This window comes from Halichoerus grypus, chromosome 14, assembly GCF_964656455.1.
Source record: "Halichoerus grypus chromosome 14, mHalGry1.hap1.1, whole genome shotgun sequence".
Taxonomy (NCBI): Eukaryota; Metazoa; Chordata; class Mammalia; order Carnivora; family Phocidae; genus Halichoerus; species Halichoerus grypus.
In genome coordinates, this window is record NC_135725.1 from 56887740 (window position 1) to 56913756 (window position 26017).

At 40.3% G+C, this 26017-nt stretch overlaps 1 protein-coding gene across 1 annotated transcript; it reads right to left on the reverse strand.

Annotated features, from left to right (window-relative positions):
* Positions 1-3110: 3110 nt before the first annotated feature.
* SMU1 (SMU1 DNA replication regulator and spliceosomal factor) lies at positions 3111-23329 on the reverse strand. Its single transcript, XM_036065049.1, has 12 exons — positions 23183-23329; positions 19115-19325; positions 17415-17567; positions 16106-16216; positions 14233-14361; positions 12702-12821; positions 11082-11198; positions 10331-10458; positions 9261-9387; positions 6967-7134; positions 4665-4817; positions 3111-3616 (listed from the first exon to the last, which is right to left on the reverse strand). The coding sequence occupies exons 1-12, from the start codon at positions 23206-23208 to the stop codon at positions 3518-3520; spliced, it is 1542 nt and encodes a 513-aa protein (XP_035920942.1). The 5' UTR covers positions 23209-23329; the 3' UTR covers positions 3111-3517.
* Positions 23330-26017: the final 2688 nt, after the last annotated feature.

A 26017-nucleotide genomic window follows, 5' to 3' on the forward strand; every position in this document is an offset into this window, starting at 1 on the left:
ACTGCCATGTACTTAAGTTGTAAGTGCTGGAGGGAAATAGCAGATCTGGTGGCGGCGGCAGAGGACCTCCCTAGGAACCTGACACAACTTGCTGTTTCAGAAGAGCCCAGTTGTCCGTCTCCCCTCTCCCACTATTCGCATGGAATACATTCCAAGACCCCCCAGTGGATGCCTGAAATCAAGGATAGTCCTGAGCCCTATATACATTTTTACCTATACCTACCTACCTACCTGTGATCATGTTTAGTTCATAAATCTGGCACATAATAGAGATTAATAATAATAAAACAATTAGAATATGCTGTACAAGTTACATGAACGTGGTCTCCCCAACTACACTGTACTCACCCTTGTCATGATGAGAGAACATGCCCACGAGAGGAGATGGAGGGAGGTGAGTGATGAAAGCACTGTGACATGGTGTTAGGCTACTGTCGACTTCGATGCTATGTCAGCAGGAGGATCATCTGCTTCCAGGCCACAGTTGACTAGTAACTGAAACCACAGATAAGGAGGGACTACTGTATGCCATTGGTTGCTGGCATCAAGCTCCCATCTGCTTAACCTCTCCTGCTTATACTGTTAAGAGGCCAATAATAAGATCTCTGCCATCTCTTCATAAAGTGAAAAGCCCAGTTGGTGCCATCAGAGACCTCCAGCCTCTGACTGTTGGCTCCAGGAGGTGCACAGCACCCACAGCTGGTAAGGGGCTCCCTAACCCAGGATGCAGGCCAGTTCCAGCGCTGCTCAGCATCACCCAGACCTGGAACAAGGGCACAGAGACCCCACTGTCTGCCTGGAGGGTCTGAGGCCCTCAAGCAGCTGGACAGTGGTACAGACTGGTGGAGTCGAGCCTGGGTGGCCCTTCTCTCACCTTGGCCTCAGGCCCTGGGGCTCCCCTCCTAAGAAAAGCTAGGTGTAGAGTAAGTGCACACACTTTTAACGTTTGTACAAAAGAAGTTGGAGACGTGCACAATAGTTACCTGGGAAAGGCAAAAGATTCATTGTTTACAACTTTTTACATGTTATACCAATTAAGAAAAAATACCTACTTAAATGGCTCCCAATCCAGACTTCTCTCTCCACCTGGTCTCCCAACACGGCAGTGCCTGGAAAGACTACTAACTCGCACCGCCAAATCCCTTTACCCACAGCTCCTGCTGGTCTTTTTTATGGTCAACTCCTCCAGGAAGCCTTTCCTAACTCAGAAGGGCTAATTAAGTGCCCTTCCTACCATTATCAAAAAACTCCCAAGATTTTCTCATATCCCATTTTAAGTACTCCTTTTTTAACTTCAATTTCTTCCCTATTCTATGACAGGAACTGGTCTTAAGCCATCCTCAGTACTAGGTACAGGAACAGACATTTGATAAAAAATTCCTAGAAGGAATAAGTGAACATGTGCTTAGCAGATTCTTATTCTTCATGAGCACAAAGGAAATACTGTTCAAATTCAACTGCAAAATTGACTATTCAACGGTTGGTGAATCCAACATCCTAACAAAAAGGAGTTCTGAAGAGCTGTACAAAACGAAAGGCTTTTATAGACTTGAAGGGGGTGGGAAAAGGAAATCTCCAGCAGAGTGGATTGTTTCATGCAAGGTCACCTTCCTGTAGAAGGGGCCTGTCAGGCAGATTTATCATATAAATACTGAACCTGGTAATTACAGATTGGTTAAAAATTACAGTCCTGGGACAGGCTGAAACTGCAATTTGGGTAGGCAGTAAATCTGGCTTCGCTGGTGTGGGACCTAGCACAAGTGACTCCATTTTAGACTTTATTTGTGAGAGCATGAGCGGGGGGCGGGGGGGGGGGAGGGTAAAGGGAGAGGGAGAAGCAGACCCCAGTGAGCATGGAGCCTTACATGGAATCGATTCTGTGACTCGGATCATGACCTGAGCTGAAGGCAGACGCTTAACCAAATGAGCCACCCAGGAGCCCTTGGCCTGTTTATTTTTAACAGTAGCGCTCATTGCCTATTCATGGGCTAAATACAGAATCCCAATTTCTTGAAGACTTTTCTAAGGAATTTTAGCATAAGCTGTTTCCTCTTTCCACCTTAAACTTTTTATGTTAAAACTTAATTTCACTGGGATGGGAGACCAGAATTCATGGATTCGTGGCTATGTTCAACTCTCAAAATGGCCGCAAATGACATTCTGTCAAAAGGCATGTTTAAAGATTTATTTGGAGTCAGAGCTGGGGAGCGGGGGAGGAATCTCAAGCAGACCATGTTCAGCACAGAGCTGGATGTCGGGCTCAAACATAAGGACCCTGAGATCATGACCTGAGCCGAAATCAAGTCGGACACTCAACTGACTGAACTACAAAGGCACCCCCAAAAAGCCGCAGGTTTAATGGCAAAAGGAAAAAAATTCGGGGGAATATGATTGGGGAAGAGTCATTTCTTAGTGCTGCCAAGGATTAATTCAGCCAATATTGAACATTATTGTGCCAAAGATCAGGCTGTATTTCAATCAAAGTTAAATTATAACATTCTAAAACTTTTTTTAAAACTTTCCCCATTAGTTTGTACCTAATAAAGGCTAAAATTAAAAGGCCTAAGAGGCCCAAACAAATAAGGTCTCAATTTCTTGAAATGATCCCTGCACAGCACCTTCAACATCTACATCAGTGCACTGAATACATCTTTGGTTGAAACATAAAAGACACCCATGTGCAAAGTATTTTCAAGAGTTTTGTTGGCTTTTTTTTAACTGGTAAGGATGCACATAGCAAAAAAAGACTTCTCTAAATCTCAGGTCCTTTTCTAATTTCCTTCAGAACAATAGCACATTTTCAATGCCAAAACTTCAGATGCCAAAACTGAATTCTCATAACGGATCCTGCAACTAGTTCTACCCAGAAGATGGAGATGATAGTCTCTGGAGTTGGCCAGAACACATGAGAAGGCACAGCTAAGAAGAGTGAGTGGACGGTGAGGGCAATGAAATGAGTATCCTATGCAACGCCCGACCTTTTTACATTCAATCTTTCTAAATAGGAACAGACTTCCTGCTGTACTGGGATTAATGCTTTATCCCACCCTCCTCACTTGATTCTAAATATGTAAACTAGATGAGCACTTATTTACATTTAAAAACAAAGCCTCCGAAAAGGGTAAAGTTTATTAACACCTTAAAAAAATGGACCAGCAAAGAGCTACTGAATATGGGATAGTTACTTATTCACAAGTTTTACTGCAGGAGGTACGTTTTAATCACTATTTCAAATCAAAGGAGTACAGTTTTCTTCTAGAAACAGCAGTATTTCACTCTTCAGGTAGATTATTGAAAACATTAAGTGACTACCCCAATTAGAAACAGATAAATGAATACCTTAAAAATATATATAAAAGGGTAACTGCTACTTAAACATGAATTTTCACAAAATTATTCTTGTTCCTAATTCAGACAATTGCTTAGAAAAGGTAGCCTTAAAAAAAAAAAAGCAATACATGTATATGTCTTCACTTAAGTACATGCTCTCAAGCAAGTTTTAAAAGAAAAGTGGAAATTAGGGTTTCCAGAGCTTTAGGAGTCCATCCTCGCTGTAGGTAGCAATCAGGTTCTGATGAGGGTGATGTGCAATACCAATCACATCCTTCTCGTGAACCTGGGAAAAGTAAAGTACTGGGTTAGAGGATATAGGTCTATAAAAATCACCCCGAAGAGGCTTCCAGAGCAGAGTGGGAGGGAGAAAGAGTGAAGCTTCTACTTCTCACCAAAGAAATCGATCCTAAGGCAGCCTTGAAGAGGGCTAAACAAACAAAACAAAAACAAATGAGGCTATCACTCTGCTAGTTCACATTTTTTGTACTGTTTTTCATAATGTGTGAATAATGCTTTGTCCCAAATCACTTTTGCATTACAGCTGATCCTACTCACCATCACTATTTTGTAAATTCTAGGCCAAGACAATGGCTAAGACCAAATGATTCCATCAACTCAGTGAACTTGTATTTTCCAGACCCCTCAGCTAGGCACCCCTGAGATCTGTATGGAGGCCTGACAGGGCAGGTGCATCAAAAGCTCACTCAAGAATCATGTGAGGCCAAGAGATGATTTTCTAACATGGGTATGTATATAATTTTTTATATGTTCATACCACTTCTCCTTCTGGACCACAGAAAACTACATTTTCCCTGTCCCCCTGGCATTTAGTCAGCCATGTGACTGAATTCTAACCAAAAAAGAATGAGGAACAAAGTAACATAAGCCACTTCCAGATGTGAGTCTCAAAAACATGCAGTGTAGCCCTCAGCTAGTTTTTCTCCTCCTGAGATCTTGGAGGCCACATATTCCAAATGACACAACTAAAAGATGGAGAAAGACGATCTAGTATCTGTCACTCTCTGATCCCAGCAGGGAGGATATGGCTAAATCTAGCTAGGTAGACAGGCATGTTCCCTTTTTATTCTCTGCTTTATGTCCACCCATTCTATTCACTTGAAGCTGAGGGCTCACTGAAGGATGACCTTTCCTGAGAGAGGAGGTAATTCCATACCATTACTTATGGGCCCTATATTTTATTTAGTGATACAGTTTTTACATTTTTTATATACCAAGCTTCACACACAGCAGTCTGGAAAAGGTTTACTTCGGAGTTCAGAAAGGCATAAGTATTAAATTTCTTGAGATGGCCTCAAGTCAGTAATACTCACTGTCAGAGTTCTCTCCAGTTTGCCAGTGACTGTGCTAAAACAGTAGAGCACGAAGTCCTCCCCAACACAGTAGATCCACTCACCGCGGGGAGACAGGGCGCAGCAAACAAAATCACCACCTTCCCTCTTACCAGAGCTGAAGCTCCTGACAATCTAAATCATACCATAACCCAAGGCAAAAACAAAACATCTGCATTAGCAGCAGTTTTAACTAACATCTTTACATTGTTAATTCTGCATTTTGGTTTACTGACATTTATAATTAGATCACCAGTTACACTCATCGTGTGCTAAATCCTCTCGCCTGGGAAATATTCCACGGATAAGCTATCTAAACTTAATCATACATCCCAAATTACCAACCCTGCTCTTTAGTCTACTGTCATTTTCCCCTGAAGCAAATTCATTACCACCCAAACAATTTCTAAATCAATATACTACCAGTTCTCAATGCTCTGTGGACTTATACTCCACTGTTTCCTCTAACAGAATGGGATGCTTTCCTCATGCAAGATGGAACTCTGTCTCCAAGACCTTGCTTGCTCTATTTTATACACCACATCATCATAAATCAAGCTGAGTGAAAGCAATCTCAAGAGGTTAAAAGGTTACATACCATATGATTCCATTTTTACAACATTCTCAAAATGACAATAATGGAAAGCAGATCAGTGGTTGTGAGGGTCTAGGGATGGGTGGGGGTAAAGTTTGAGTATAAAGGTTGTAGCATGAGCAAGTTCCTCTGGGGTTATGATAATGAAAACAGTTCTGTATCCTGATTGTGGTGGTAGTTACAAAAACCCATACATCTGATAAAATTTCATGGAACTTGTCGCCTCAAAATGAACGCATGTAAAGACTAGTGAAACCCAAATAAGGTTTGTATTTGAATTAATAGTATTGTATCAATGTCATTTACTGGTTTTTGATAATTGTACTATGGTTACATATGATGTACCAGCAAAAAATTTTATAGTGGGCAACTACAGCTGTTAGGCAGGGAGCCAGGAAATAGTGCAGACCAGCCATCTCAACCATGTGCTCTTTTTTTGTAAGTTAGTTTAGTTAGTTCAGTCAGTCTGTCTGTGTCTCTATTTAATCTCTACACCCAACCTGGAGCTTGAACTCACAGCCCCAAGATCAAGAGCTGCAAGCTCTTCCAGCTGAGCCAGCCAGATGGCCCTCAACCATGGGTTCTAAACTACAAATTTATCAGTGATAAGAGCTAATGGGATGGAGAGACGGTTCCAGACACCACCCCTGGCTCTTCTCCATGCTCAGCAGAATCCCCAAGGGCCCAAGCCAACATTTCAGTAGCACCACAACACATTCCCAGGGCTTGAGACCTTAATCTTGACACTCCTAATGTCCCTGGTGCTACAAAAGTGCCCTGATTACAAATACATATCATGAAGACACTGTTGCCCTTTTCCTATGACTCGAGTTCTACCTTAGATCGTGTGGTAACTAGGAGACGTACTGAGTTAGTAATCCACATACGGTAGCTCCCTTACTCAGACAGGGACTGTTATCAACAACACAGGTTTGAACTGCCCATGTCCACTTACATACAGATTTTTTTAATTTAATGTTTATTTTTTTTTTAGTAATCTCTACACCCAGTGTGGGGCTCAAATTCACAACCCTGAAATCAAGAGTCGCATGCTCTTCTAACTGATCCAGCACTCCATGGATTTTTAAAAAAATAAATACAGTATGGTACTGTAAATGTATTTTCTCTTCCTTATGATTTTCTTAATAACATCTTTTCTCTAAGCTTACTTTATGGTAAGAATACAGTATATAGGGGTGCCTGGGTGGCTCAGCCATTAAGCATCTGCCTTTGGCTCAGGTCATGATCCCAGGGTCCTGGTATCGAGCCCCGCATCGGGCTCTCTGTTCCGCGGGAAGCCTGCTTCTCCCTCTCCCACTCCCCCTGCTTGTGTTCCCTCTCTCACTGTGTCTCTCTCTGTCAAATAAATAAATAAGATCTTTAAAAAAAAAAAAAATACAGTATACACAATACATACAATATACAAAATACGTGTTAATTGTTTATGTTATCGGTAAGGCTTCCAGTCAACAGTAGGCTATTAGTAGTTAAGTTTTGGGGGGAGTCAAAAGTAATATGCAGATTACTGTCCAGGAGGTTGGTGCCCCTAACCCCTGTATTGTTTTGGGGTCAACTATATACGGCTTTTGGAGTGATGAACCCATATTTGGTTACTGGAAGGGCCAGAACCAAGGCATGATTTAGGAATGGCCCACAGGATCCGTGCAGAGGCACTTTCTGAGCACTCACCTGCCCCTGCATGTTCATGATGACCACTGTATTTGATCTGTTACACACCACAAAGTGCTCTGGATTTTTAGGAAGCAGGATCACACTGTTGACAGTGATATCTGTCCCCGCAGTGCTGCCCAGGGATTTAAAGGTATTTGAACATTCTGTGGTCTTCATATTCCAGATCTATAACACAAAAATTTAAGGTGTTAACATTTTTGGGGTGTAAGAATTTCTAAAGTTTGGGGATTAAAAAAATGAACATTTGGTAACTAAAAACGAATAAAACTGACTCAGAAAAAAAAGCTTCTTGATTTTTAGTCCTATCAAATACCTAGCTTTGCCATATACATAGTAAGCACTTATCATGTTTGCTGATTAACTGGTATCAACAAAAGTCACAAGGCTATGATGTTTTCTTACAAAATTTTCCTAATGAGCTATGTATCTTTAAAATTTGCCACGCATCAACACTGCTACTGTCAACCAGAAAGCTATCCTTATCTGGGTATCAAAATAAAACATGGGCTTTTTAGAACTGTATGCTCAGGACTCTCTCCTGAGATTCTGATTTGATAGCTCTGGGGTGGAGCATAGACATGTCCATTTTTAAAAAAGCTCCACAAATGATTCCAGTACAGCTTGAACCACTGAAGAGAAGCCCGTGTTGACACACACATGCGGATCCGTGAAGGAGAAGTCCCTCTCGGACACGGGTAGTACCTCTCCCGGCCCAACGTCTCTTCTGGTAACAGTCCCCATCCTAATGCTTTTCACCTTGCCCTTCTGGGCTGTTATGAACTGCTGGGGTTAAATCAGACATCACAGTTATTGAAATCTGAGATGTGCTGAGAGAAAAATGGACCAAATCTTGAATGGCATTGTCTGGACCCCATTCACTTCACGAGGTACACAGACACAAAAGCCTCAAAGGCACGGACTGCGTTGGTTGCTCTGTGCTTTCAACAGAGCTTAGCATAAAACAGACGCTGAATACCTATAAACAGGAGGAAAGAACTGCCCCACTAATTCCCCAGTGTTTATTTTCCTAATTTATACTGTTATCATCTGCCCCAATCTGTTCTCTAAAGCCCAGTTGCCTTCAGGAGAGAAATGAACTTTTAAGTAAAGAGTTCTAAGGCTCCCAGTGTTTTCTGTCCAAAAAGTCAGTGAGATGCTTTACCTGACTCACTGAAGAACTAAAGGAAAAGACCACAAAACAAAGAGGGATAGACAGGCAACCTCCCACTGGCATTGTACAAGTTGTAAGGCCCATATACAAAGCACAAAGGGCAAATCCCATGACTAAAGTACTAAGAGCTCTGTGTATCTCCCCAACCATCCTGAGGAAGACTTTCCTACCCTCAGGTTCCTGGTTCAATTCCCAAGCCAGAACAAGCAATTTCAGAGGGTGGTCTTTTAGGCGTTTGTGTTAAAATGCTTAGGTCTTCTGCCACAAACTACACACATACATAAGGCAATTTAAAAGCAGGTCCAGGGCGCCTGGGTGGCTCACTCGGCTAGGTAGCTGCTTTCGGCTCCACTCGTGATCCCGGGGTCCTGGGATCAAGTCCTACACCGGGCTTCCTGCTCTGTGGGGAGCCAGCTTCTCCCTCTGCCTCCCCTTCTCTGTCTCTCATAAATAAATAAAATCTTTTTTTAAAAATTAAATAAAAGCAGGTCCAGAATGTAAATGGGATTGTCTCAAAGATCTCCAGCAATTTTCTATTTGGATTTCTCATCTCTTTTAGGAAATGAGGCCTGCTATTAAAATAACCAAACCTCTTAAGGTGCTGAAGATCCACTACTTGCAGCTGAGAGCTGAGGACAGTAAATGAGTATTTGAGAAAGGGCTTAGTTGTACTCTACACCTCTCCTGCCTCTCTACAAATGCTGTTCGGAAGGCCCCTAAATGTTGGGGGTCAGGGGTCGGGTGAGACTGTGCAACAAAAAGATCTATTTATCTGGCCACTAAGCCCTTTGTAAACTTGACTATTGTGGGTGAACCATACCTTTATCAAGATAGACTTTAACCACTATATATGGGGTGTGACTTAATACAGGCCTCCACACCCTTCCTCTTTTCCTACACATGATAAAGTCTGTTTTGATTATGTAAGTTTGAAACTGGAGGTCCTTCAGTAGGGATTCACCAAAGAATATTACTACTGTCTCAGACTCCACTCATTTACAGCTTGAAAACAGCTAGTAAAGAAGTTTACTCCACCACAATCATCACTATTATCACCACTGAAAACTCTTCAAAGGACAAAAATAGAAACCCCAAAATAGACCAGTAGCAAATACTTAACCTTTACAGTGCCATCAGAGGATGCACTAATAATATAATGTCCATCTTGTGTAAAAGTTGCTTCATTAACAAAGGAGGAATGGCCACGAAATTCCTTCAATGTTTTCCCAGATTTTAAACCATGAATTCTATCACAAACAAAAAGAAATTTACAATTAATATTCTATAGAATGCAGGGCGCCTGGGTGGCTCAGTCGGTTAACTGTCTGCCTTGAGGTCATGAAACCAGGGTCCTGGGATGGAGTCCCACATCAGGCTCCCTGCTTGGCAGGAGTCTGCTTCTCCCTTTCACTCTGCCTTTCCTGCCCACTCGTGTGTTCTCTCTCTCGCTCATTCTCTCACAAATAAATAAAATCTTAAAAAAAAAAAGTTTATAAAATAAAAATATTCTATAGACTGCAGTTGGGACCAAATATTCTTTCAATGAATTATAGAAGCTCAAATTATATCAGGTGAAGAAAGAGGACTATGCAATTATGTATGTAGTAAAATTTTCATTATGCCAAGCAAAACAAAAACAAAAGCTTGGCACAAAGACTGGAAGAAGGGGCACCTGGGTGGCTCAGTACTTAAGCGTCTGCCTTTGGCTCAGGTCATGATCCCAGGGTCCTGGGATCGAGCCCCACATGGGGCTCCCTGCTCGGCGGGAAGCCTGCTTCTCCCTCTCCCACACCCCCTGCTTGTGTTCCCTCTCTCGCTGTGTCTCTCTCTGTCAAATAAATAAATAAAATCTTAAAAAAAAAAAAAAAGACTGGAAGAAAATATGCCAATAATACCATAGGCTTCTGTTCAGGGACAGACTTCTAGGTCTTGGCTATATTTGTAATATGTCCTCTATGGTGCTTCTGCTGCAGGTGGGTCAAAAATCACACTTTGAGAAACATGAAACACTGCTATAATCCCTTTCTCTCTTCTGGGTAGACTCAAATGAACAAAATAATAATGAGGTCTCACATACATTCACTCTTCATATAACACCATCTTGGTGAAAGCATAAGGAATCACGAGTACCTCCCTCCAGTGCTTCATTATAGCAAACCCAAGTGAGGGAGTTTGGGGACTCTTACTTACCGAATTGTCTGGTCAAAAGAGGCACTAAGGATCTGACTGCTATCCTTAGAAAAGCTTAGACAGGTGACACCTTTACTGTGTGCCCTTTCAAATCTCCTTAAACACTGTCCACTCTGAATCTTCCATACCTTTACATAAAAAAAAAAAAAAAAAATAGTAAAAACTTGTAAACAGAGTCCCACTCTAGCCTGCAGAGCGAAGCAAGATGCAATGCTCAATAGTGTACTAAAACAGCATTAAAAATGCATGCTAATAGTTGAATATGGCTGCTTCACATAGTGCAATAACTGAATCCTCTGAAACTTAAACCTCTTTCCTTGTAAATTATTAAAACAAAAATTCAGACTCAAAGTTCACTTAACAAAGACTTTTCTGTATTTTATCTAGCCCAGGGTGTTTCACCAGCAATTAAATACAAACCACAGCTAATCAACAGCAGACCATCCCACTCCCTAAAAAAAACCCCAAAGTACAACACATCATATAAGGTGAGCCAGGGTGGTACAGGAGAAAGGGCATGAGGAGCAGATCTAAGTTGAAGTCCCAATCTATCAGTTACCAACTGTGTGACCTTAAACTGATGATTGAACCTCCTGAGGCAGAGTTATTAGGATTAAACAAGAAAAAGTAAATTAGCATAAAGTTGATGCTCAACAAAGTTGCTGCTATTAAGCTATCACATGTGGAACACTACCTCATTGCAGAAGTATCAAAATGTCTACATATAAAGGTTTGTGCCACTAATAAATACCTTGATTTTTCCATCTTGGGCCCCAGTTGCTAACATTTCTGTATCTCTGCTGAAACACATGCAGAGGACAGCATCGTCCATCATCATAAAGTTATCCTGGGCCTGGTATTTAAGATCCTAAAGGAAACAAAGATAAGCAGTTACCAAAATAACACAAAACCCCCAGTTACGCCAGATCTCTACAAACCCACTAAAAGCAGAATAACGGATTGTGCCTACTCTAAATTTCCAAAGCAAATACTAGTGCCATGTACACATGTTCCTAATGAACCACTGCTAGTGCTGGGAATAAGTAATTTTGTACACTCCAAATTAATACTCTAAAAAATTCCAATGTAACACCCTTTTGCTTACTGATCTTTTTTTCTATGCAAAATTCCCCTACAATTCTACATTGTACATTTTTAATGTATCTGAATTTATTTTAGGGTATGATGTGAAAAACCAATGTCTTTTCCCAATTGTCAGCTACTTTTCCTAAAGCCATATATTGACTAATCGACTTGTGATGTTTCTTTTATCATCCATTACTATTCAGAACAAAGTATCTTCATCTTTTCCTAATTACAAAGTAAGACTGCATCATGGTTTAAAAAAAAAAAAGCAAACTATAAGGAAATATATGAAGCAGAAAATGAAAACCACTCATGAATTCACTACCCATGGAGTGGAAGTTAGTATTCTATGATAAAGATTATATTTTAAATCAGTGGATAGTCAATAAATACCTACTTAGGAAAAAAATTACGTTGGATCTACACCAACTTCATCCCCCTAAACAAATTCCAATGGATGAAAAATTAAACATAAAATGAAACATGAAAGCACTAGAAGTTGTAGAAGAAAAAGATGGATAAATATAATGATACAAAAAAATTAAGTCTATAAAACAAAATGATGAGCAAAGCCAAAAGAGAATGGTCAAAACTGAAAAATATTTGCAATACATATTACAAAGATTGATTTCCTCAAACTGTTCCTAAAAATCAGTTAGAATCCAAAAGAAAAATAGACAAACGATACGAAGACTTCACAGAACAGGAAATATTAGTGGCTTTTCACATATAAAAAGATATTCAACTTCATTCATAATAAGAGAAACAATTAGTACTACAATTACATTAGATTAGAAACAATAAGTAATGCTTACATATACCTAGAAATTCCAGGAAGATTACATAAGAAACTGGCTGGACCAAGGAAGAGAACTGACCAGCTGAGGGACAAGGATAGGAGCAAGACTCTTGCTCTTGCTCCTGAATAACTGTTCTGTTTTATAAAATGTTGTATCAGATGGGGGCACCTGGGTGGCTCAGTCGGTTAAGTGTCTGACTTCGGCTCAGGTCAAGATCTCAGTGTCCTGGGATGGAGCCCTGTGTCTGGCTCTGCGCTCAGCAGGGAGTATGCTTCTCCCTTTCCCTTCCTCTCTGCTCCTCCCCCTGCTCATGCTCAAGCTAGCCCTCTCTCTCTCAAACAAATATTATCTTTAAAAAAATGTTGTATCAGATGTATATATTATTCATTTAAAAAATAAACATATTGTAAAAATAACAGATAATTTAAAAACAAAAAATAGATAATTCTCCCATTAGAAAAGTTAATCTATTTTAAATACTTTACCTTCCTGATTTTTCCAGTCGTAAAGTTCCAGACTTCAATGAATCCATCAACAGACCCAGTGACCAAATACTGACCATCTGGAGAAAATCGAGCACACTCCACATGTGATTTCTGACCAAACTGTTTCAAATGAAACAATGAAACAGATGCATTTTTATCTACTGACCTTAAAACAATTTCCATTTTAACCTTTTGAGAAATCCTGCCCTAGCACAAAGTCATAGCTAGCCTATATTACGGAGTATTGGAGGGGTATTTCTGTATCTGGACACAGAGACAATGGATATATTTTCTCTGACCAGTTTTAGGTCTGGGCTCTCAGTTTAAACTAGGTTTTTTTTAATGTGAAGTTGATATTTCCAAAGCAATGTGAAAGGACTTGGAACAAATAACCCTATTAAAACACTCAGTAAGTTTTTACGTGAAGCAGCCACTATCAGTATGACTTTCACACTCAGTATGAGACAATATGTTGTTCATCTAGGGGACAACAATTCAGTTTTTCAAAATAAATGTCTGTTTTCCTATACTGCTTTGTAAACAAATTTTCCATCCGGTTTCTTTTCATGACCTTCATTTAATCAAGTGATAACGTGTGGCTGACTGACTCTAGAATTAGAGCTGACAGACTATTTGCCTAGGAGATGTATCCTGAGCATTTACCAGCAATGATGTTCCCAATAACAGATGAAAACTACAGAACATTAGACAAATGAGAACAGAGAAAAGCTCTATTATGAATTTCGTTTTAAATGCCAGAAAAGGAAAGTCTTTATAAAAGAAAATCTTGGCTCAGCAGCATAATTGTAATAGATTTCTGTCTCAAGGCTTCAGCCAGGTAAATAGAACAGTGCTTCTCAGAAATATCTTTACATGCGAATCAGAACATATAATCCAGAAAAGATAAATTCAAAGCCCTAAGCCAAAGGTCCAAGATTTGAGGAATATGAAATATTTCAAAATCCATAAATTCAGTAAGAGCACAAACCCAGAGAGAAACTAATAGAAAGGAGATGCTGAAGTAGCAAATAGGCTTGAAATTCTGGGAATTGCAGCAATTTCGTGATTGTGCTTTGTCCTAGAAAAGTCTCAGATTAAAATAATAAACAAACAAACAAACAAACAAAAACAAGAACCAGCCATGAGATGATAAAATTATTTTCCTCAAACACCACACAAGCCTGCTTTACGGTCTATGCCTGGTACTTTGCCGGACACGTAACAGGCAAAAGCAGCAATGATGAACAGGGCGAATACACAGAAAGCTCACAGTTAGTTCCAGGCATACCCAAAGAGCTAACCATTCTTCCAAATGAAGGCCTCCTGGGAGGAAGTGCAAGGGCAGAGGATGGGCCAGCTGCCAAATTTATGGATATACACCTGAGGGGTGCCACTGCCAGACCCCAGGAGGACCCCAGTGGTCACCAGCAGGAACCCTGAAAGTTGTCAGCTCCTGGCACACGGCCTGGCTGAGCAAGCACAGAGTCCTCAACAAATGATGAGCAAATGGCTGAGTATCTAAGGATCCTACCTTAATGTGCCTGCTCAGCTGTGTAGGAAACTTTTCTTCTTCCACATCTTTGACAGCCGCTTTGCCTCGGAACAAATCTATGGTCATGCCGGGAGGAAGCAACCCCTGGTGCTGCTGCCACTTCAGTGCCTGTCAGCAAAGAAACGCACACTAACCTGCTTGGCTGCTTCTGAGATCTCGTCCTGACTGCTCAAAGCCCAGCCCGAAAGGACCAGGTTACCATCTACACCCACACACCTTTGGCCCTCCAAAGACAATATAATCTGTGCAACTCTGTGTCTTCGGAACACAGGCTGATCCTGGGGTGCAAGGGAACTCTGAGAGCCAACAGGTCCGTATTTCCATATCTATTTTCTTAGAGGTTTGACTTTTATTATAAACAAAATTTGGAAAACAAAATCTCCCACAGTCCCAACATCCAAATAGAGCCACTGTTGGTTAGCATTTTATGTATACCTTCTAGTGTTTTCCCCCTTACGTGTGTTTATTAACATATCTGTAATGATGTTCTATATAAAATTTTATATTGTTTTCACCTATCCTCAGATCATGCAATGACATAACTATCAATTCAATGGCTGTAAAATATACCCTACATGGTGAATGTTTTAACAGTTTAATTGATATATTAATGGACAGTCACACTGCTACCAATTTTTTACACAGCTAAATTATGCCACAATAAACACTTCTGAACATAAGGCTTTTTCTATTTGAGGGATAATACTCACTGAGAATAGATTCCTAGAAGAAAAATTATTGAATCCAGAAAAGAATATGAATGGTTAAGGTTCTTGATATACACTGCCAGACCGCTTTCCCAAAAAGTTTTTTTTTTATTTTTTTTATTGTTATGTTAATCCCCATACATTACATCATTAGTTTTAGATATAGTGTTCCATGATTCATTATTTGTGCATAACACCCAGTGCTCCATGCAGAATGTGCCCTCCTCAATACCCATCACCAGGCTAACCCATCCTCCCACCCCCCTCCCCTCTAGAACCCTCAGTTTGTTTTTCAGAGTCCATCGTCTCTCATGGTTCTTCTCCCCCTCCAATTTCCCCCCCTTCATTCTTCCCCTCCTGCTACATTCTTCTTCTTCTTTTTTTCTTTCTTAACATATATTGCATTATTTGTTTCAAAGGTACAGATCTGAGATTCAACAGTCTTGCACAATTCACAGCGCTTACCAGAACACATACCCTCCCCAGTGTCCATCACCCAGTCACCCCTTCCCAAAAAGTTTTAACTTCAACAGTGTTTATGACTGCATTATGGGGAGTGGAAAAATCATGGATTTTGGAGACTGATGGTCCTAGGCTAGATCATTTGCCAACTCTTATTTTCATTTATGTTCTTTGCCCACTTATCTATTGTATTTTTACTATTTTTCCTATCGATTTTTGAGCTTTTAATGTGATCAGGGTCGGGACTATGAGCCCCACATTGAGTGTAAAGATTACTTAAAAAAAAAAAAGGTCCAGAAAAGTTAGGTAATGTGCCAAAGACCACATTAGTTGGTAAGTGAGAGATCTTGGATTCTAACTATGGTAAACATTTATTCCAATTTGCCTTTGACAGCGTCCTGGCACAATGATCAACAGCACCCTTAAGCCATCCCAAATGGGATGATAAATTCTACGACCATCCTAATTCTAACTAACTCTAGAGCTTGTGCTATTAACCACTAATCTATACTGCTTCTCCCAGGATAAATGCGGGTGGCCTGGCACAGGTACTGGTGCAAGCAGCTCTGCAGGCAGTCCCCAGTTCTAAGGATGTCTGATCTCTTTAGCCTGTACATATAGTTTATATATAGGAAACAGTACCAGGAGTTCAGGGTAATTTCAGTTCCACAGACTTTAATTACCTGCCCCAGCAATGCCATGAGACGAGATGGAGGCACCACACTGACTTCCCCAGCTAAGGCCTGGGCAATTGCTGCTCTTCTCTTCTCTTTGCTACTTCCATCTGGGTATGCCTGAAAAAGGAGAAGGATATGAGTGTGCTTACTTAAAAACAACAATAATCATCAAGCAGAAACTTTTTTTTTTTTAAGATTTTATTTATTTATTTGAGAGAGAGAGAGCCTGCACAAGCAGGAGGAGCTGCAGGCAAAGAGAGAGAGGGAGAAGCAGGTTCCCTGCTGGGCAAGGAGCCCAATGCAGAACTTGATCCCAGGACCCTGGGATCATGACCTGAGCTGAAGGCAGACACCCAACGACTGAGCTACTCAGCTGCCCCAAGCAGAAACATTTAAAAAATATATAAAAAAAAAATACCTGGTTAAAGAAGGGATTAATTATATTAATTAGTTAAGACAATTCCCAACTCTCCCCACTTGCATTTCAAAAGTATGCGTTGGGAGAGACTTGAGGTCAGCCAATCCACACTGTTATTTCTGAAAGGGTCCAAGTAAACCACGTCAAAGCCAGAGTTGTTTTTCCAGTTTTCTGAAAAATCTGCAGAGCTGAGGATTCTTTTAGTAATTTTTTGGTCATTTACTTCAGTCCAACGACTCCCAGCCCAGAAGTTCTTCACCACCTCTAACTTGAATCCTGTTATGGTAATCTAAACTTCCTTCCTTTATCCTCATGGTTTCTGTGAGTTTACCCTAACTTTCCACTCTCTAGGACCTATTAAATTCTTCTTCCTCCTATTTAGACTAGTAAAAGGCTGGGTGAGAAACAATGAAACAATTAAACATATAATAAGGTTTGGGAAGAAGAAAAGAGTATCTGTCACCACACTCTACCAGTAAGCATAACTGGCTGAGACAAAAGCACGAGCTTTCTAAGAACTAAAAACGTTGAGAGAAAACTGCATTTGTTGGGCCAAGGGACACAAATGCACAGTAAATATGCTAGCCGTCAGGCAGCACTTCAGGGTCAAATAAGTACTTGGGCTAATGTGGAAATTATATCACAGTAAATTTTTTGCTTCTTTACTAATCAACATACAACCCTCTAAAATGGAATGTGTAGGGGAGGGAAGACCTTCAAATATTCAGAAAATTGAACAAGATTATTCTCTTTAGCATATGTAAATTCCAAACAACACACATAAACAGTAAAGTATCATTCTCAAAAATTAAATCAAAATCAGTATCCAATAAAATGGTAAAAAACAGATTACATTATTGCATTTTTTTTAAAGTTAACAAGAGTTTCTTGTCATACCTCACGAGGATCAAAATAAGACCTGGCCAAGAGGTTCTCCAAATGAATATACCGCTCTGGCTGTGTTTGTTTTAACATGATCATGGGGTCAGTCTGTCTCAGGAGTGACCTGGCAGCTCCCAATTCACGCAGCTCTATCAATTCCAGAACAACCTGGAAAATTGAAAGAAAATGTCTGTTTCAATGCATTCTCTTAGTACTCTTTCAGTACAATTTCTGATTCAGAAATGGCCTCCCAACATGATTTCCAATATTAGGAAATATTCCTTTCTCTTTTCCCTAGCATTTTCAGGTGGATAAATGAACCAATTATAAATAGTAACTTCAATTTTTCTTTCTTTTTTTTTTTAAGATCTTATTTATTTATAAGAGAGGGAGGGAGCACGAGGCAGGGAGGGGCATAGGGAGGGGGAGGGCAGAAGGAGGGGGAGGTGCAGATTCCCCGCTGAGTGGCAGAGCCTGACGCAGGACTCAATCTCACGACCCTGAGATCATGACCTGAGCTGAAGCTGGACGCTTAAGCAACTGAGCCACCCCAGTCTTTCAACTTCTGTCTTTCATTTTTATCTACCCATCTCCTCTCCTCTCTGGCTTACTGTTCGGAATACAGAAACTGAAAAAACTAAAGATGAGAATATTTCCAAGGGCTCCAGAGAAACCTTTCTCCAATAAACGAAATTTTCTTTGGGGAATTACTGAACTCATGTGGATTGTAAATAAACAAACTATCCTATTTTTATTTTGAACAACACTACATTCCTATTTCCAGAAAGCCCATTCTGTTATTATACAAGTGTATAATAACTAATTTATATGATCTTTGTTCTGGTTTCCTGGCATGGAGCTTCTAAAAACCTTGGAATTTTCCTAATGATAGGAATATCTTCATTATTAATGAGCCCCTTGCATCACATCTGAGTTTGTGCTATGAAGACAGCTCATGGAAAGGCCTGGTTGCCAGAAAGACCAACCACATTAGAGGGTTGGGGTTTTAAGCCAGCCCAACCTCCAAGGAGTGCTGGGGAGCTGAAGATTGAATGAAACCCCAATAAAAACCCCAATGGAGCTTCCTAGTTGGTAAACACATTAATAAGCCAGGTGAGACACTCCACAGGGAGAGAACATTAGAAGCTCTCCACTCAGGACCCTCTGAGACCTCACCTTTATGTGTCTCTTCATTTGGCTGGTCCTGATCTGTATTCTTGATAATATAACTGTAATCATAAATACAGCACTTTCCTGAGTTCTGTGATTCATTCTAGTGAATTATCAATTCTTAAGGGGTCATGGGGACCCAGATATGCAGCCACTTGGTCAGGAGTGTGGGTGGCCTGAGACCCCAAAAAAGTGCAGCTTGTGTCTGAAGTAAAGGGAATCTTGTGGAGGGCTGGGCCTTTAGCTTGCAGGGTCTGCACTAACTCTGGGTGGTTAGCGCCAGAACTGAGTTGTATTACTCTACTTGGTATCAGAACAGTTTATTTAATGATCACTTAAAAAATAATTTTAATTAGGAAAGTCTTGGCTTTTCAAAAAAAAAAAAGAGGAAAAAAAACATACAAAGTAGTACTCAAGCCTTGACAGTATAAGTTTTAAGGGCTGTTACAGTCCCACAGTGCTTCAAGGAATGCTCGCTGACACTTCCCAGTGAGGGGACCCTCAATAAACCGACTGAAGGGGATCAGCATCACCTCCACTCTTACCTGTTCATAGAGGTCAATGAGGGTTTTGTCTGGCAATTTCAGAGACTGTATAGCCTGTAAAACAGTATCCCAATGGCCACTATTAATGTCAGCTACAAAACTCTCAATGCTGTCCACCGTATTCAGAGACACCGTAGTCTCTTCCTGTAAAGTGGCGAGCGCCCGATGTAAACTGTTCTCCTTTAGGTACTGCATGATAAGACGGATCACACTGAAAAAAGAAAGCAACTCATTTAGTTCAGGAACCCTCACACACCAAAAGAGTCCACAAAATAAAGCCCCCCTAGCTTATTTCTTCTATTCGGCCATCCTCCTTTCACTCTTTGCTTTCCAGTTCTTTATCATGTAAGTAAAACTTTCCAAAAATCACAGAAACTCGAGGTACAAGGGACTTTGAGGATCATCTAGTCCAACCTTCAAGTCAAAATTCAAAAACTGGGGTTTAGAAAGGAGAAATAATTTGCCTAGTGTCTCACAGTCAGCTAGAAAAGGAGTTGGTACTATGGTGACTCTCTTACTTCCAAGGTATGAGATCTTTTTATTATGCCAAGTTTCTTATTAACTTGGCATAATGTATGATTATATTGTTGAATACTTTTTGAAAAGACTTATTTATTGGGGCGCCTGGGTGGCTCAGTCGTTAAGCGTCTGCCTTCGGCTCAGGTCATGATCCCAGGGTCCTGGGATTGAGCCCCACATCGGGCTCCCTGCTCGGCGGGGGGCCTGCTTCTCCCTCTCCCACTCCCCCTGCTTGTGTTCCCTCTCTCGCAGTGTCTCTCTGTCAAATAAATAAATAAAATCTTAAAAAAAAAAAAAAAAAAAGACTTATTTATTAGAGAGTGTGTGTGTGTGAGCACATGGCGGGGAGGGGCAGAGGGAGAGGGAGAGAATGGACCCAGGGCTTGATGTCACAATCCTGAGATCATGACTTGAGCTTACTCGACTGAGCCACCAAGGCACCCCTACTGTTGTACACTTTTGTGAAATATTTAAACCTAGTCCAGTCATTGACACAATATACTCGAAATGCTTATAGGATGATTTGGTCCATTCTTTTAAACAATAAAAAAAAATATGAATTGAGATTTTCTTAATGGGGATTTGTTAAACAATAAGTAGAACTATACTGTATGTAAAAGCAAAACAAAGTAACACCTACCCACTGCCTTTATTACCAAATTTTCAGGACAAGTGAAATAAAAACATTGTGGATTCACTTTCCCAAGGGAAAAGAGGAGCCAGATAATTTCCAAATATTGAGAGAAGAAGCAACCACTTTCAACATGTGACAAAACTTTTAAGTTATTTATAGTTAAATATAGTTATTTATAGTTAAAACTTCTTGATCTTGGGTTTAGTAAGGAATCTGGTGAAGAATCTGTTCATATAGACTGTAAAACTTCACTGTACAATGCTGTAATACACTGTTTTCCTTCTTTCTTTAGAAGTACGTATGTGGCTCACACTGTATTTTTTTTTTTCTTTTTAAAGAGGGGAGGCAGAAGGAGGGACAAATAGAGAAAATCTTAAGTAGGCTCCAGACCCAGCATGGAGCCTGTTGTGGGGCTTGATCTCACAACCCTGAGATCATGATCTGAGCCAAAATCAACTGTCGAACGCTTAACCCACTGAGCCACCCAGGCGCCCCTCATACTGTATTTCTACAGACAGCAGGAGTATAGAAGGTCAGACTGTCCTGGCTGGAAGGAATTACAGATTGGAATTTAGTCAATTCCCTCTATCAGAGAGAAATAATAAACATAAAAAAATGAACAATGTTTATTGTTTATTATGCACTTACTATATACCAGGTACCGTTTTAAGTATTTTAGGCATATTGATTCATTTATTCCTCAAAACAATCCTATGAGGTATTACTATTATGTCCATTTTACAGATAAGGATTTGACCAAGTAACAGAGATAAATGGAAAAATGAAGGCTCAAACTGACAATGTGGCTCTTGAGCATACATCCCTGACAGGAAAGCAAACACCCTCTTCTTAAAAACTCCTGCAGAAGGAAACTGATTACTGCTACTTGCATTAAGTAGTCTCTTCTCTCATGGCCCCTTTGAGAGATACTCAGGTTTAGATCCCTGCTATTTTAGTACCTACTATCTTTCTTAGGATACTTCCGTTTGCACTCCCAAAAAAGGCACCCTCCCTGTAAAAATCTCATATTTGACACACCTCAAATCAAAATTTACTTTCTTCCAACACAAATGTACAGTTGACTCTTGAACAACATGGGTTAGGAGCACTGACCCGCTGCACAGTCAAGAATCTGTGTTTAACTTTTGATTCCCCAAAATCTCAAAAGTTAATAGCCTGCTGTTGACAGAAGCCTTACTGATAACATAAAGAGTCGATTAACATATATTCTGTATGTTATAGGTATTATAAACTGTGTCCTAACAATAAAGCAAGCTAGAAAAAAGAAAATCATAAGGAAGAGTACACTTACAGTACTGTACGATAAAAATATGCTCAGATAAGTAGATCTGCGCAGTTCAAACCCATGTTATTTAGGGGTCAACTGTAATACATAAAGACCTAAAAGCTCTGGAGATAGGCTGGGATTTGAATCAGAGTTCTGTCACTTACTGTGACCCTGGGCAAGTCAGTTAACATCTCTGTGCGTGTTTCCTCATCTGTTAAGAAAAATACCTACCCTGTAGGGTTGACTATACTGTTAATAGCATGACTGGCATAGAAAATACTCACTAAATAGTAGCTATTACTGATAATAAAAACATGCAAGGGTGCCTGACTGGTTCAGTCGGTAGAGTGTGAAGCTCTTGATCTCAGGGTTGTGGGTTTAAGCCCCACACTGGGTGTAGAGATTACTTAAAAATAAAATCTTAAAAACAAACGAATGCACGAACAAGCATGCAGCAGCCCAAGGATGGGAGAATGGTTGGTGTCTGCTCTTATTTAGACCCCAAAGCACGGAATCCTTTCCAACTCCTGCCCTGAGTTGTTTTAGTTGCCAGCACTATCACTCTTCTTTGCTTTTTCTCCACAACACTTACTACCATCTGTTAAGTCTCATATTTTACTTACTGTTTTTGTCTGTTGTGTAGGCCCTCCCCAATCACAATGTACATTCTATAAAGGGAAGGATTTTTGTGTTTTGTTAACTACTGCATCCCCAGGGTCTAGAACAGTACATAGTAGACTTCAATATTTGTTGAATGAATAAACCTCCCTTCTTCCTGTGGCAGGTCTTCAGGACAAGTCCTCTCCCTTACTTGCACTCAAGACACAAATACTATGTCTGCTGGTTTAATTATTATGTATTAGGCAAGGGCAAGGTAGAGGGTGGAGTCCTAAAAAAGTTCACTAAAGACTTTCTTCAGTCATTAGTCCGCCTCCCCCCCACGTAGATCATTCTTCTGGCCCAATCTTCAGATTCTGTCTCTCCTTTGTAGCTACAGAGAACTCTCTGACCAATCAAAATTCAGCGCCAGATACCCCTTGATAAAACAGCTAATCGTTCATTCATTCCAACGGCAGTAATTGAGGCTCTACGGTCTGCTAAGCACTGGGACTATACGGAAAAGGAGCTCCTAGGCGCCTACACAGGCCAGTAGGGTGGGCAGAGAAACAGCTACAATACTGGGTAAGTAAGTGCTGGGCAGAGAAACGCAAAGGGGCCATATAAGCACAGAGGAAACGAATCACACTGTTACAGGGGAAGCGGGAAGAGTAGGAAGCTTAGAATCCAAGTTCCCTTGTGCAGGTAATTAGACTGGAGTCCAGAATGGATGGGCAATCTGATCAGTCACAGAACGCGCCAGGAGTCGGCGATGGCTAGAACTCAGATCTTCAAGGCCTATCCTTCCTCCTAGCCCCGTGCAGTCTCCCATGGGGTTTTGGGCTTCTCGTCCGCGACTTTCTAGTGGGCCCGCCTCCGACGTAGCCAGATCCAAGAAGCTTCTTTGTAGGCAAGGAGAAGCCCTCCACTCCCTAGGCTCTCAGACGCCTCCCCCTGAGCATCTTCCACTCCACACCCTTCACCTCCCCGCCCCCGCCACTTCGCAAACTTCCGCCACCGCAGGACTCACTCCGAGGACTCGATTTCGATCGACATAGTGATATCTTCACGGGGGAACAAACCAGTCCACTCTTAGGCCCAGTCGCGCAACACACCAAATACACCTCCGGCGGCCGCCTTACACCACTTCCGCTCGACGTCAGACGCCCGCTCCGGAGACGGCGTGTACGACAGAGGGGCGTGGAGTGCGTGAGGGGCGGAGCTTCGAGCGGCTGTTCGAGGTCTGCGTCTGAGCTCCTGCTCCGCCTACTCGGGAAAAGAATTCTGCCATCTCCTCCCTAAGGGAAAACTGCTTAGAAGCGCTGGTTTGGAAATTTTGCTTTCCATCTGATGCAATTAGTTGACTAGGTGTAAAGATAGGATTGAATTAACAGTACCTGACTGGGAGATTAATACATTCGAAACCAGTGGAATACTAGCCAACATTTGCAGGAAAAGTTAAGTGGGAAGAAATAAACAGAAAGATGGATTTAAAAGAATAATAGGACTTTGAAGCCAAAACAGTTTAATCAGTCTAATTATGAAAAAAGTTGGGGACATAGTTGGGATTTGCATACCCACTTCTTGGAAAGAGCTAAAGTATTTATAGCATTTCCAACTAAGTATTTAGCTTAAAAGAGTTTCACTGCAGTGGTAGATTACTAGAAAAACAGTGAAACCAAAGCAAATGTTCAAAGGGAGACTTGAGACTCCTTTTTCTAGATTTCAGACCATACATTATTAAATTAAAAGAGACAAATGAAATGTGATGTCAATGAATTTCATAAAGGCTAGTTTTTAAAATATTGTATTGCCATTCTATATAAATTTTAAAAAAATATTTGCAGCAAAATGGTAAGAAATCTATGTTGTGAAAATTACATATTGAAATGATTTATTTAGAGATTTCCTGTTGGCTTTCAGTCTTATCTGATACTGTCCCCAAAGTTCTGCACACAGTTTCTCTCTTGCCTCTTAAATACTGCTGCTTTTTTTTCTTTTTTTTTTTTTTTTTAAGATTGTATTTATTTGCGAGAGAGAGAATGAGAGACAGAGAGCATGAGAGGGAGGAGGGTCAGAGGGAGAAGCAGACTCCCTGCTGAGCAGGGAGCCCGATGTGGGACTCGATCTCGGGACTCCAGGATCATGACCTGAGCCGAAGGCAGTCGCTTAACCAACTGAGCCACCCAGGCGCCCTGCTGCTTTTTTTTCAAATCTTTCTCTATTTCCCATCAACTCTTCAAGGACATGGTCTCCAATATCACAAAGGTCTTAGAATCTAAATATTTGCTCCAACATGCGGTGAGATAGGTGTGTGATTTCTGAGATTCTTCCACTATCCCATCCCATGACACAACATAGATTATTACATCTTCCTTGAAGAGCCAGCTCATTTTCAACAATAGCATATTCATTATCTCCACCTAGTACTTGTCATGTTATTTTTGCTTCAATCAAGGATACTTCCCTATTTCACTTATACAAATAAGTCTTCTCTATAATTATTTAACCACACGTTTTATTCTAGTGTCTGCTACACCTCTGCCTTCATTTTAAATGGAATAGCTTCTCTTCTTGTAACTCCTATTAAATCTTTAGGCCCGGGGCGCCTGGGTGGCTCAGTCGTTAAGCGTCTGCCTTCCGCTCAGGTCATGATGCCGGGGTCCTGGGATTGAGCCCCACATCGAGCCCCACATCGGGCTCCCTGCTCGGCGGGAAGTCTGCTTCTCCCTCTCTCACTCCCCCCTGCTTGTGTTCCCTCTCTCGCTGTGTCTCTCTCTGTCAAATAAATAAAATAAAATCTTAAAAAAAAAAAACTTTAGGCCCAAGGAATTAAATATTGAAATAAATATTGCTATATTTTATAACAGTTTTTTCATATGTGTTAGGCATTATATTTATTTTTTCATCTGTATGAGTAGATTATATTATCTAAGAATTTCAAGATACCAAAGGAAATGTTACCAAATATTTGGAGGACCTTGAGTCTAATAGTACTTGAGAGCATATAGGGTAGATCTCCATCACAAATAATTCCAACATAATGACTCCAATCTCTTACTCTATTTTTTTATCCTTGGAAAAATATTTTAGAAAATAATACTTATTTTGAAAAAGAAACATTTATGTAAAGTGAGGCAATTCCTTTGGTTTCACTTTAGTTTCTTTTTATTCAGTCAATTACAGGTACAATTAAATTGGTTGTTTTTTCTCAAAAAAATAACATGTATTATATTATCCTATTCTAGGAAAGCACAGGTCCACAATTCCTTACCTAAAATTCTGAAATCTAAAGAGCTGTGAACATTAAAGGTATTTTATAAGTTACTTGGCAGCACAATCTGTCCTGAATTTAAGTAAGGCTGTTTGCAGTTTTTTAAACATCTTTTAGTGTGAATATTCATATGCAGAAATGTTAACATATTTAATTATGGAGTACTGCCTAGATCCTGCTGGGAGATATTATAAGATATACAGCATATAAACCATGCTATCTTTTCAAAATAAAAAAATTCTAAAATCCAAAACATGTCTAGCCTATTTTCAGAAAAAGTGTTGTGAGCCTCTTCTACCTATGTATCTATTTACTCTTCTATTGTATATATATGTAAAGGCTCTTTGAAGTGATATTCACCTAACCTCATCTGGATGATAAGATTTGGACTAATATTTTATTCTCTTCATTTTTCTGCATCATTAAAATTATTTTTCATAAATGTAAAATATTTTTTTGAATTTCAAGAAGAAAAGTTATAGTATTTAAAGGTGCAGGTATCAGTTATCTGAAAATTTAACTTATATGGAAAAATTCAATCTGATAATTCTAATTTCAGAGAAATAAAAATTGCTTCTAAACTAAAAAAAA

What these genes read in the sequence shown, in the direction of transcription:
- SMU1 (XM_036065049.1), bottom strand. Translation starts at nt 23,208, where the DNA reads ATGTCGATCGAAATCGAGTCCTCGGA. An exon ending in ATCGAAATCGAGTCCTCGGA is followed by an intron (nt 19,326 to 23,182) that starts GTGAGTCCTGCG and finishes TTCTTTTTTCAG; the next exon opens with TGTGATCCGTCTTATCATGC. An exon ending in CTTATTTTGATCCTCGTGAG is followed by an intron (nt 16,217 to 17,414) that starts GTATGACAAGAA and finishes CTCCTTTTTCAG; the next exon opens with GCATACCCAGATGGAAGTAG.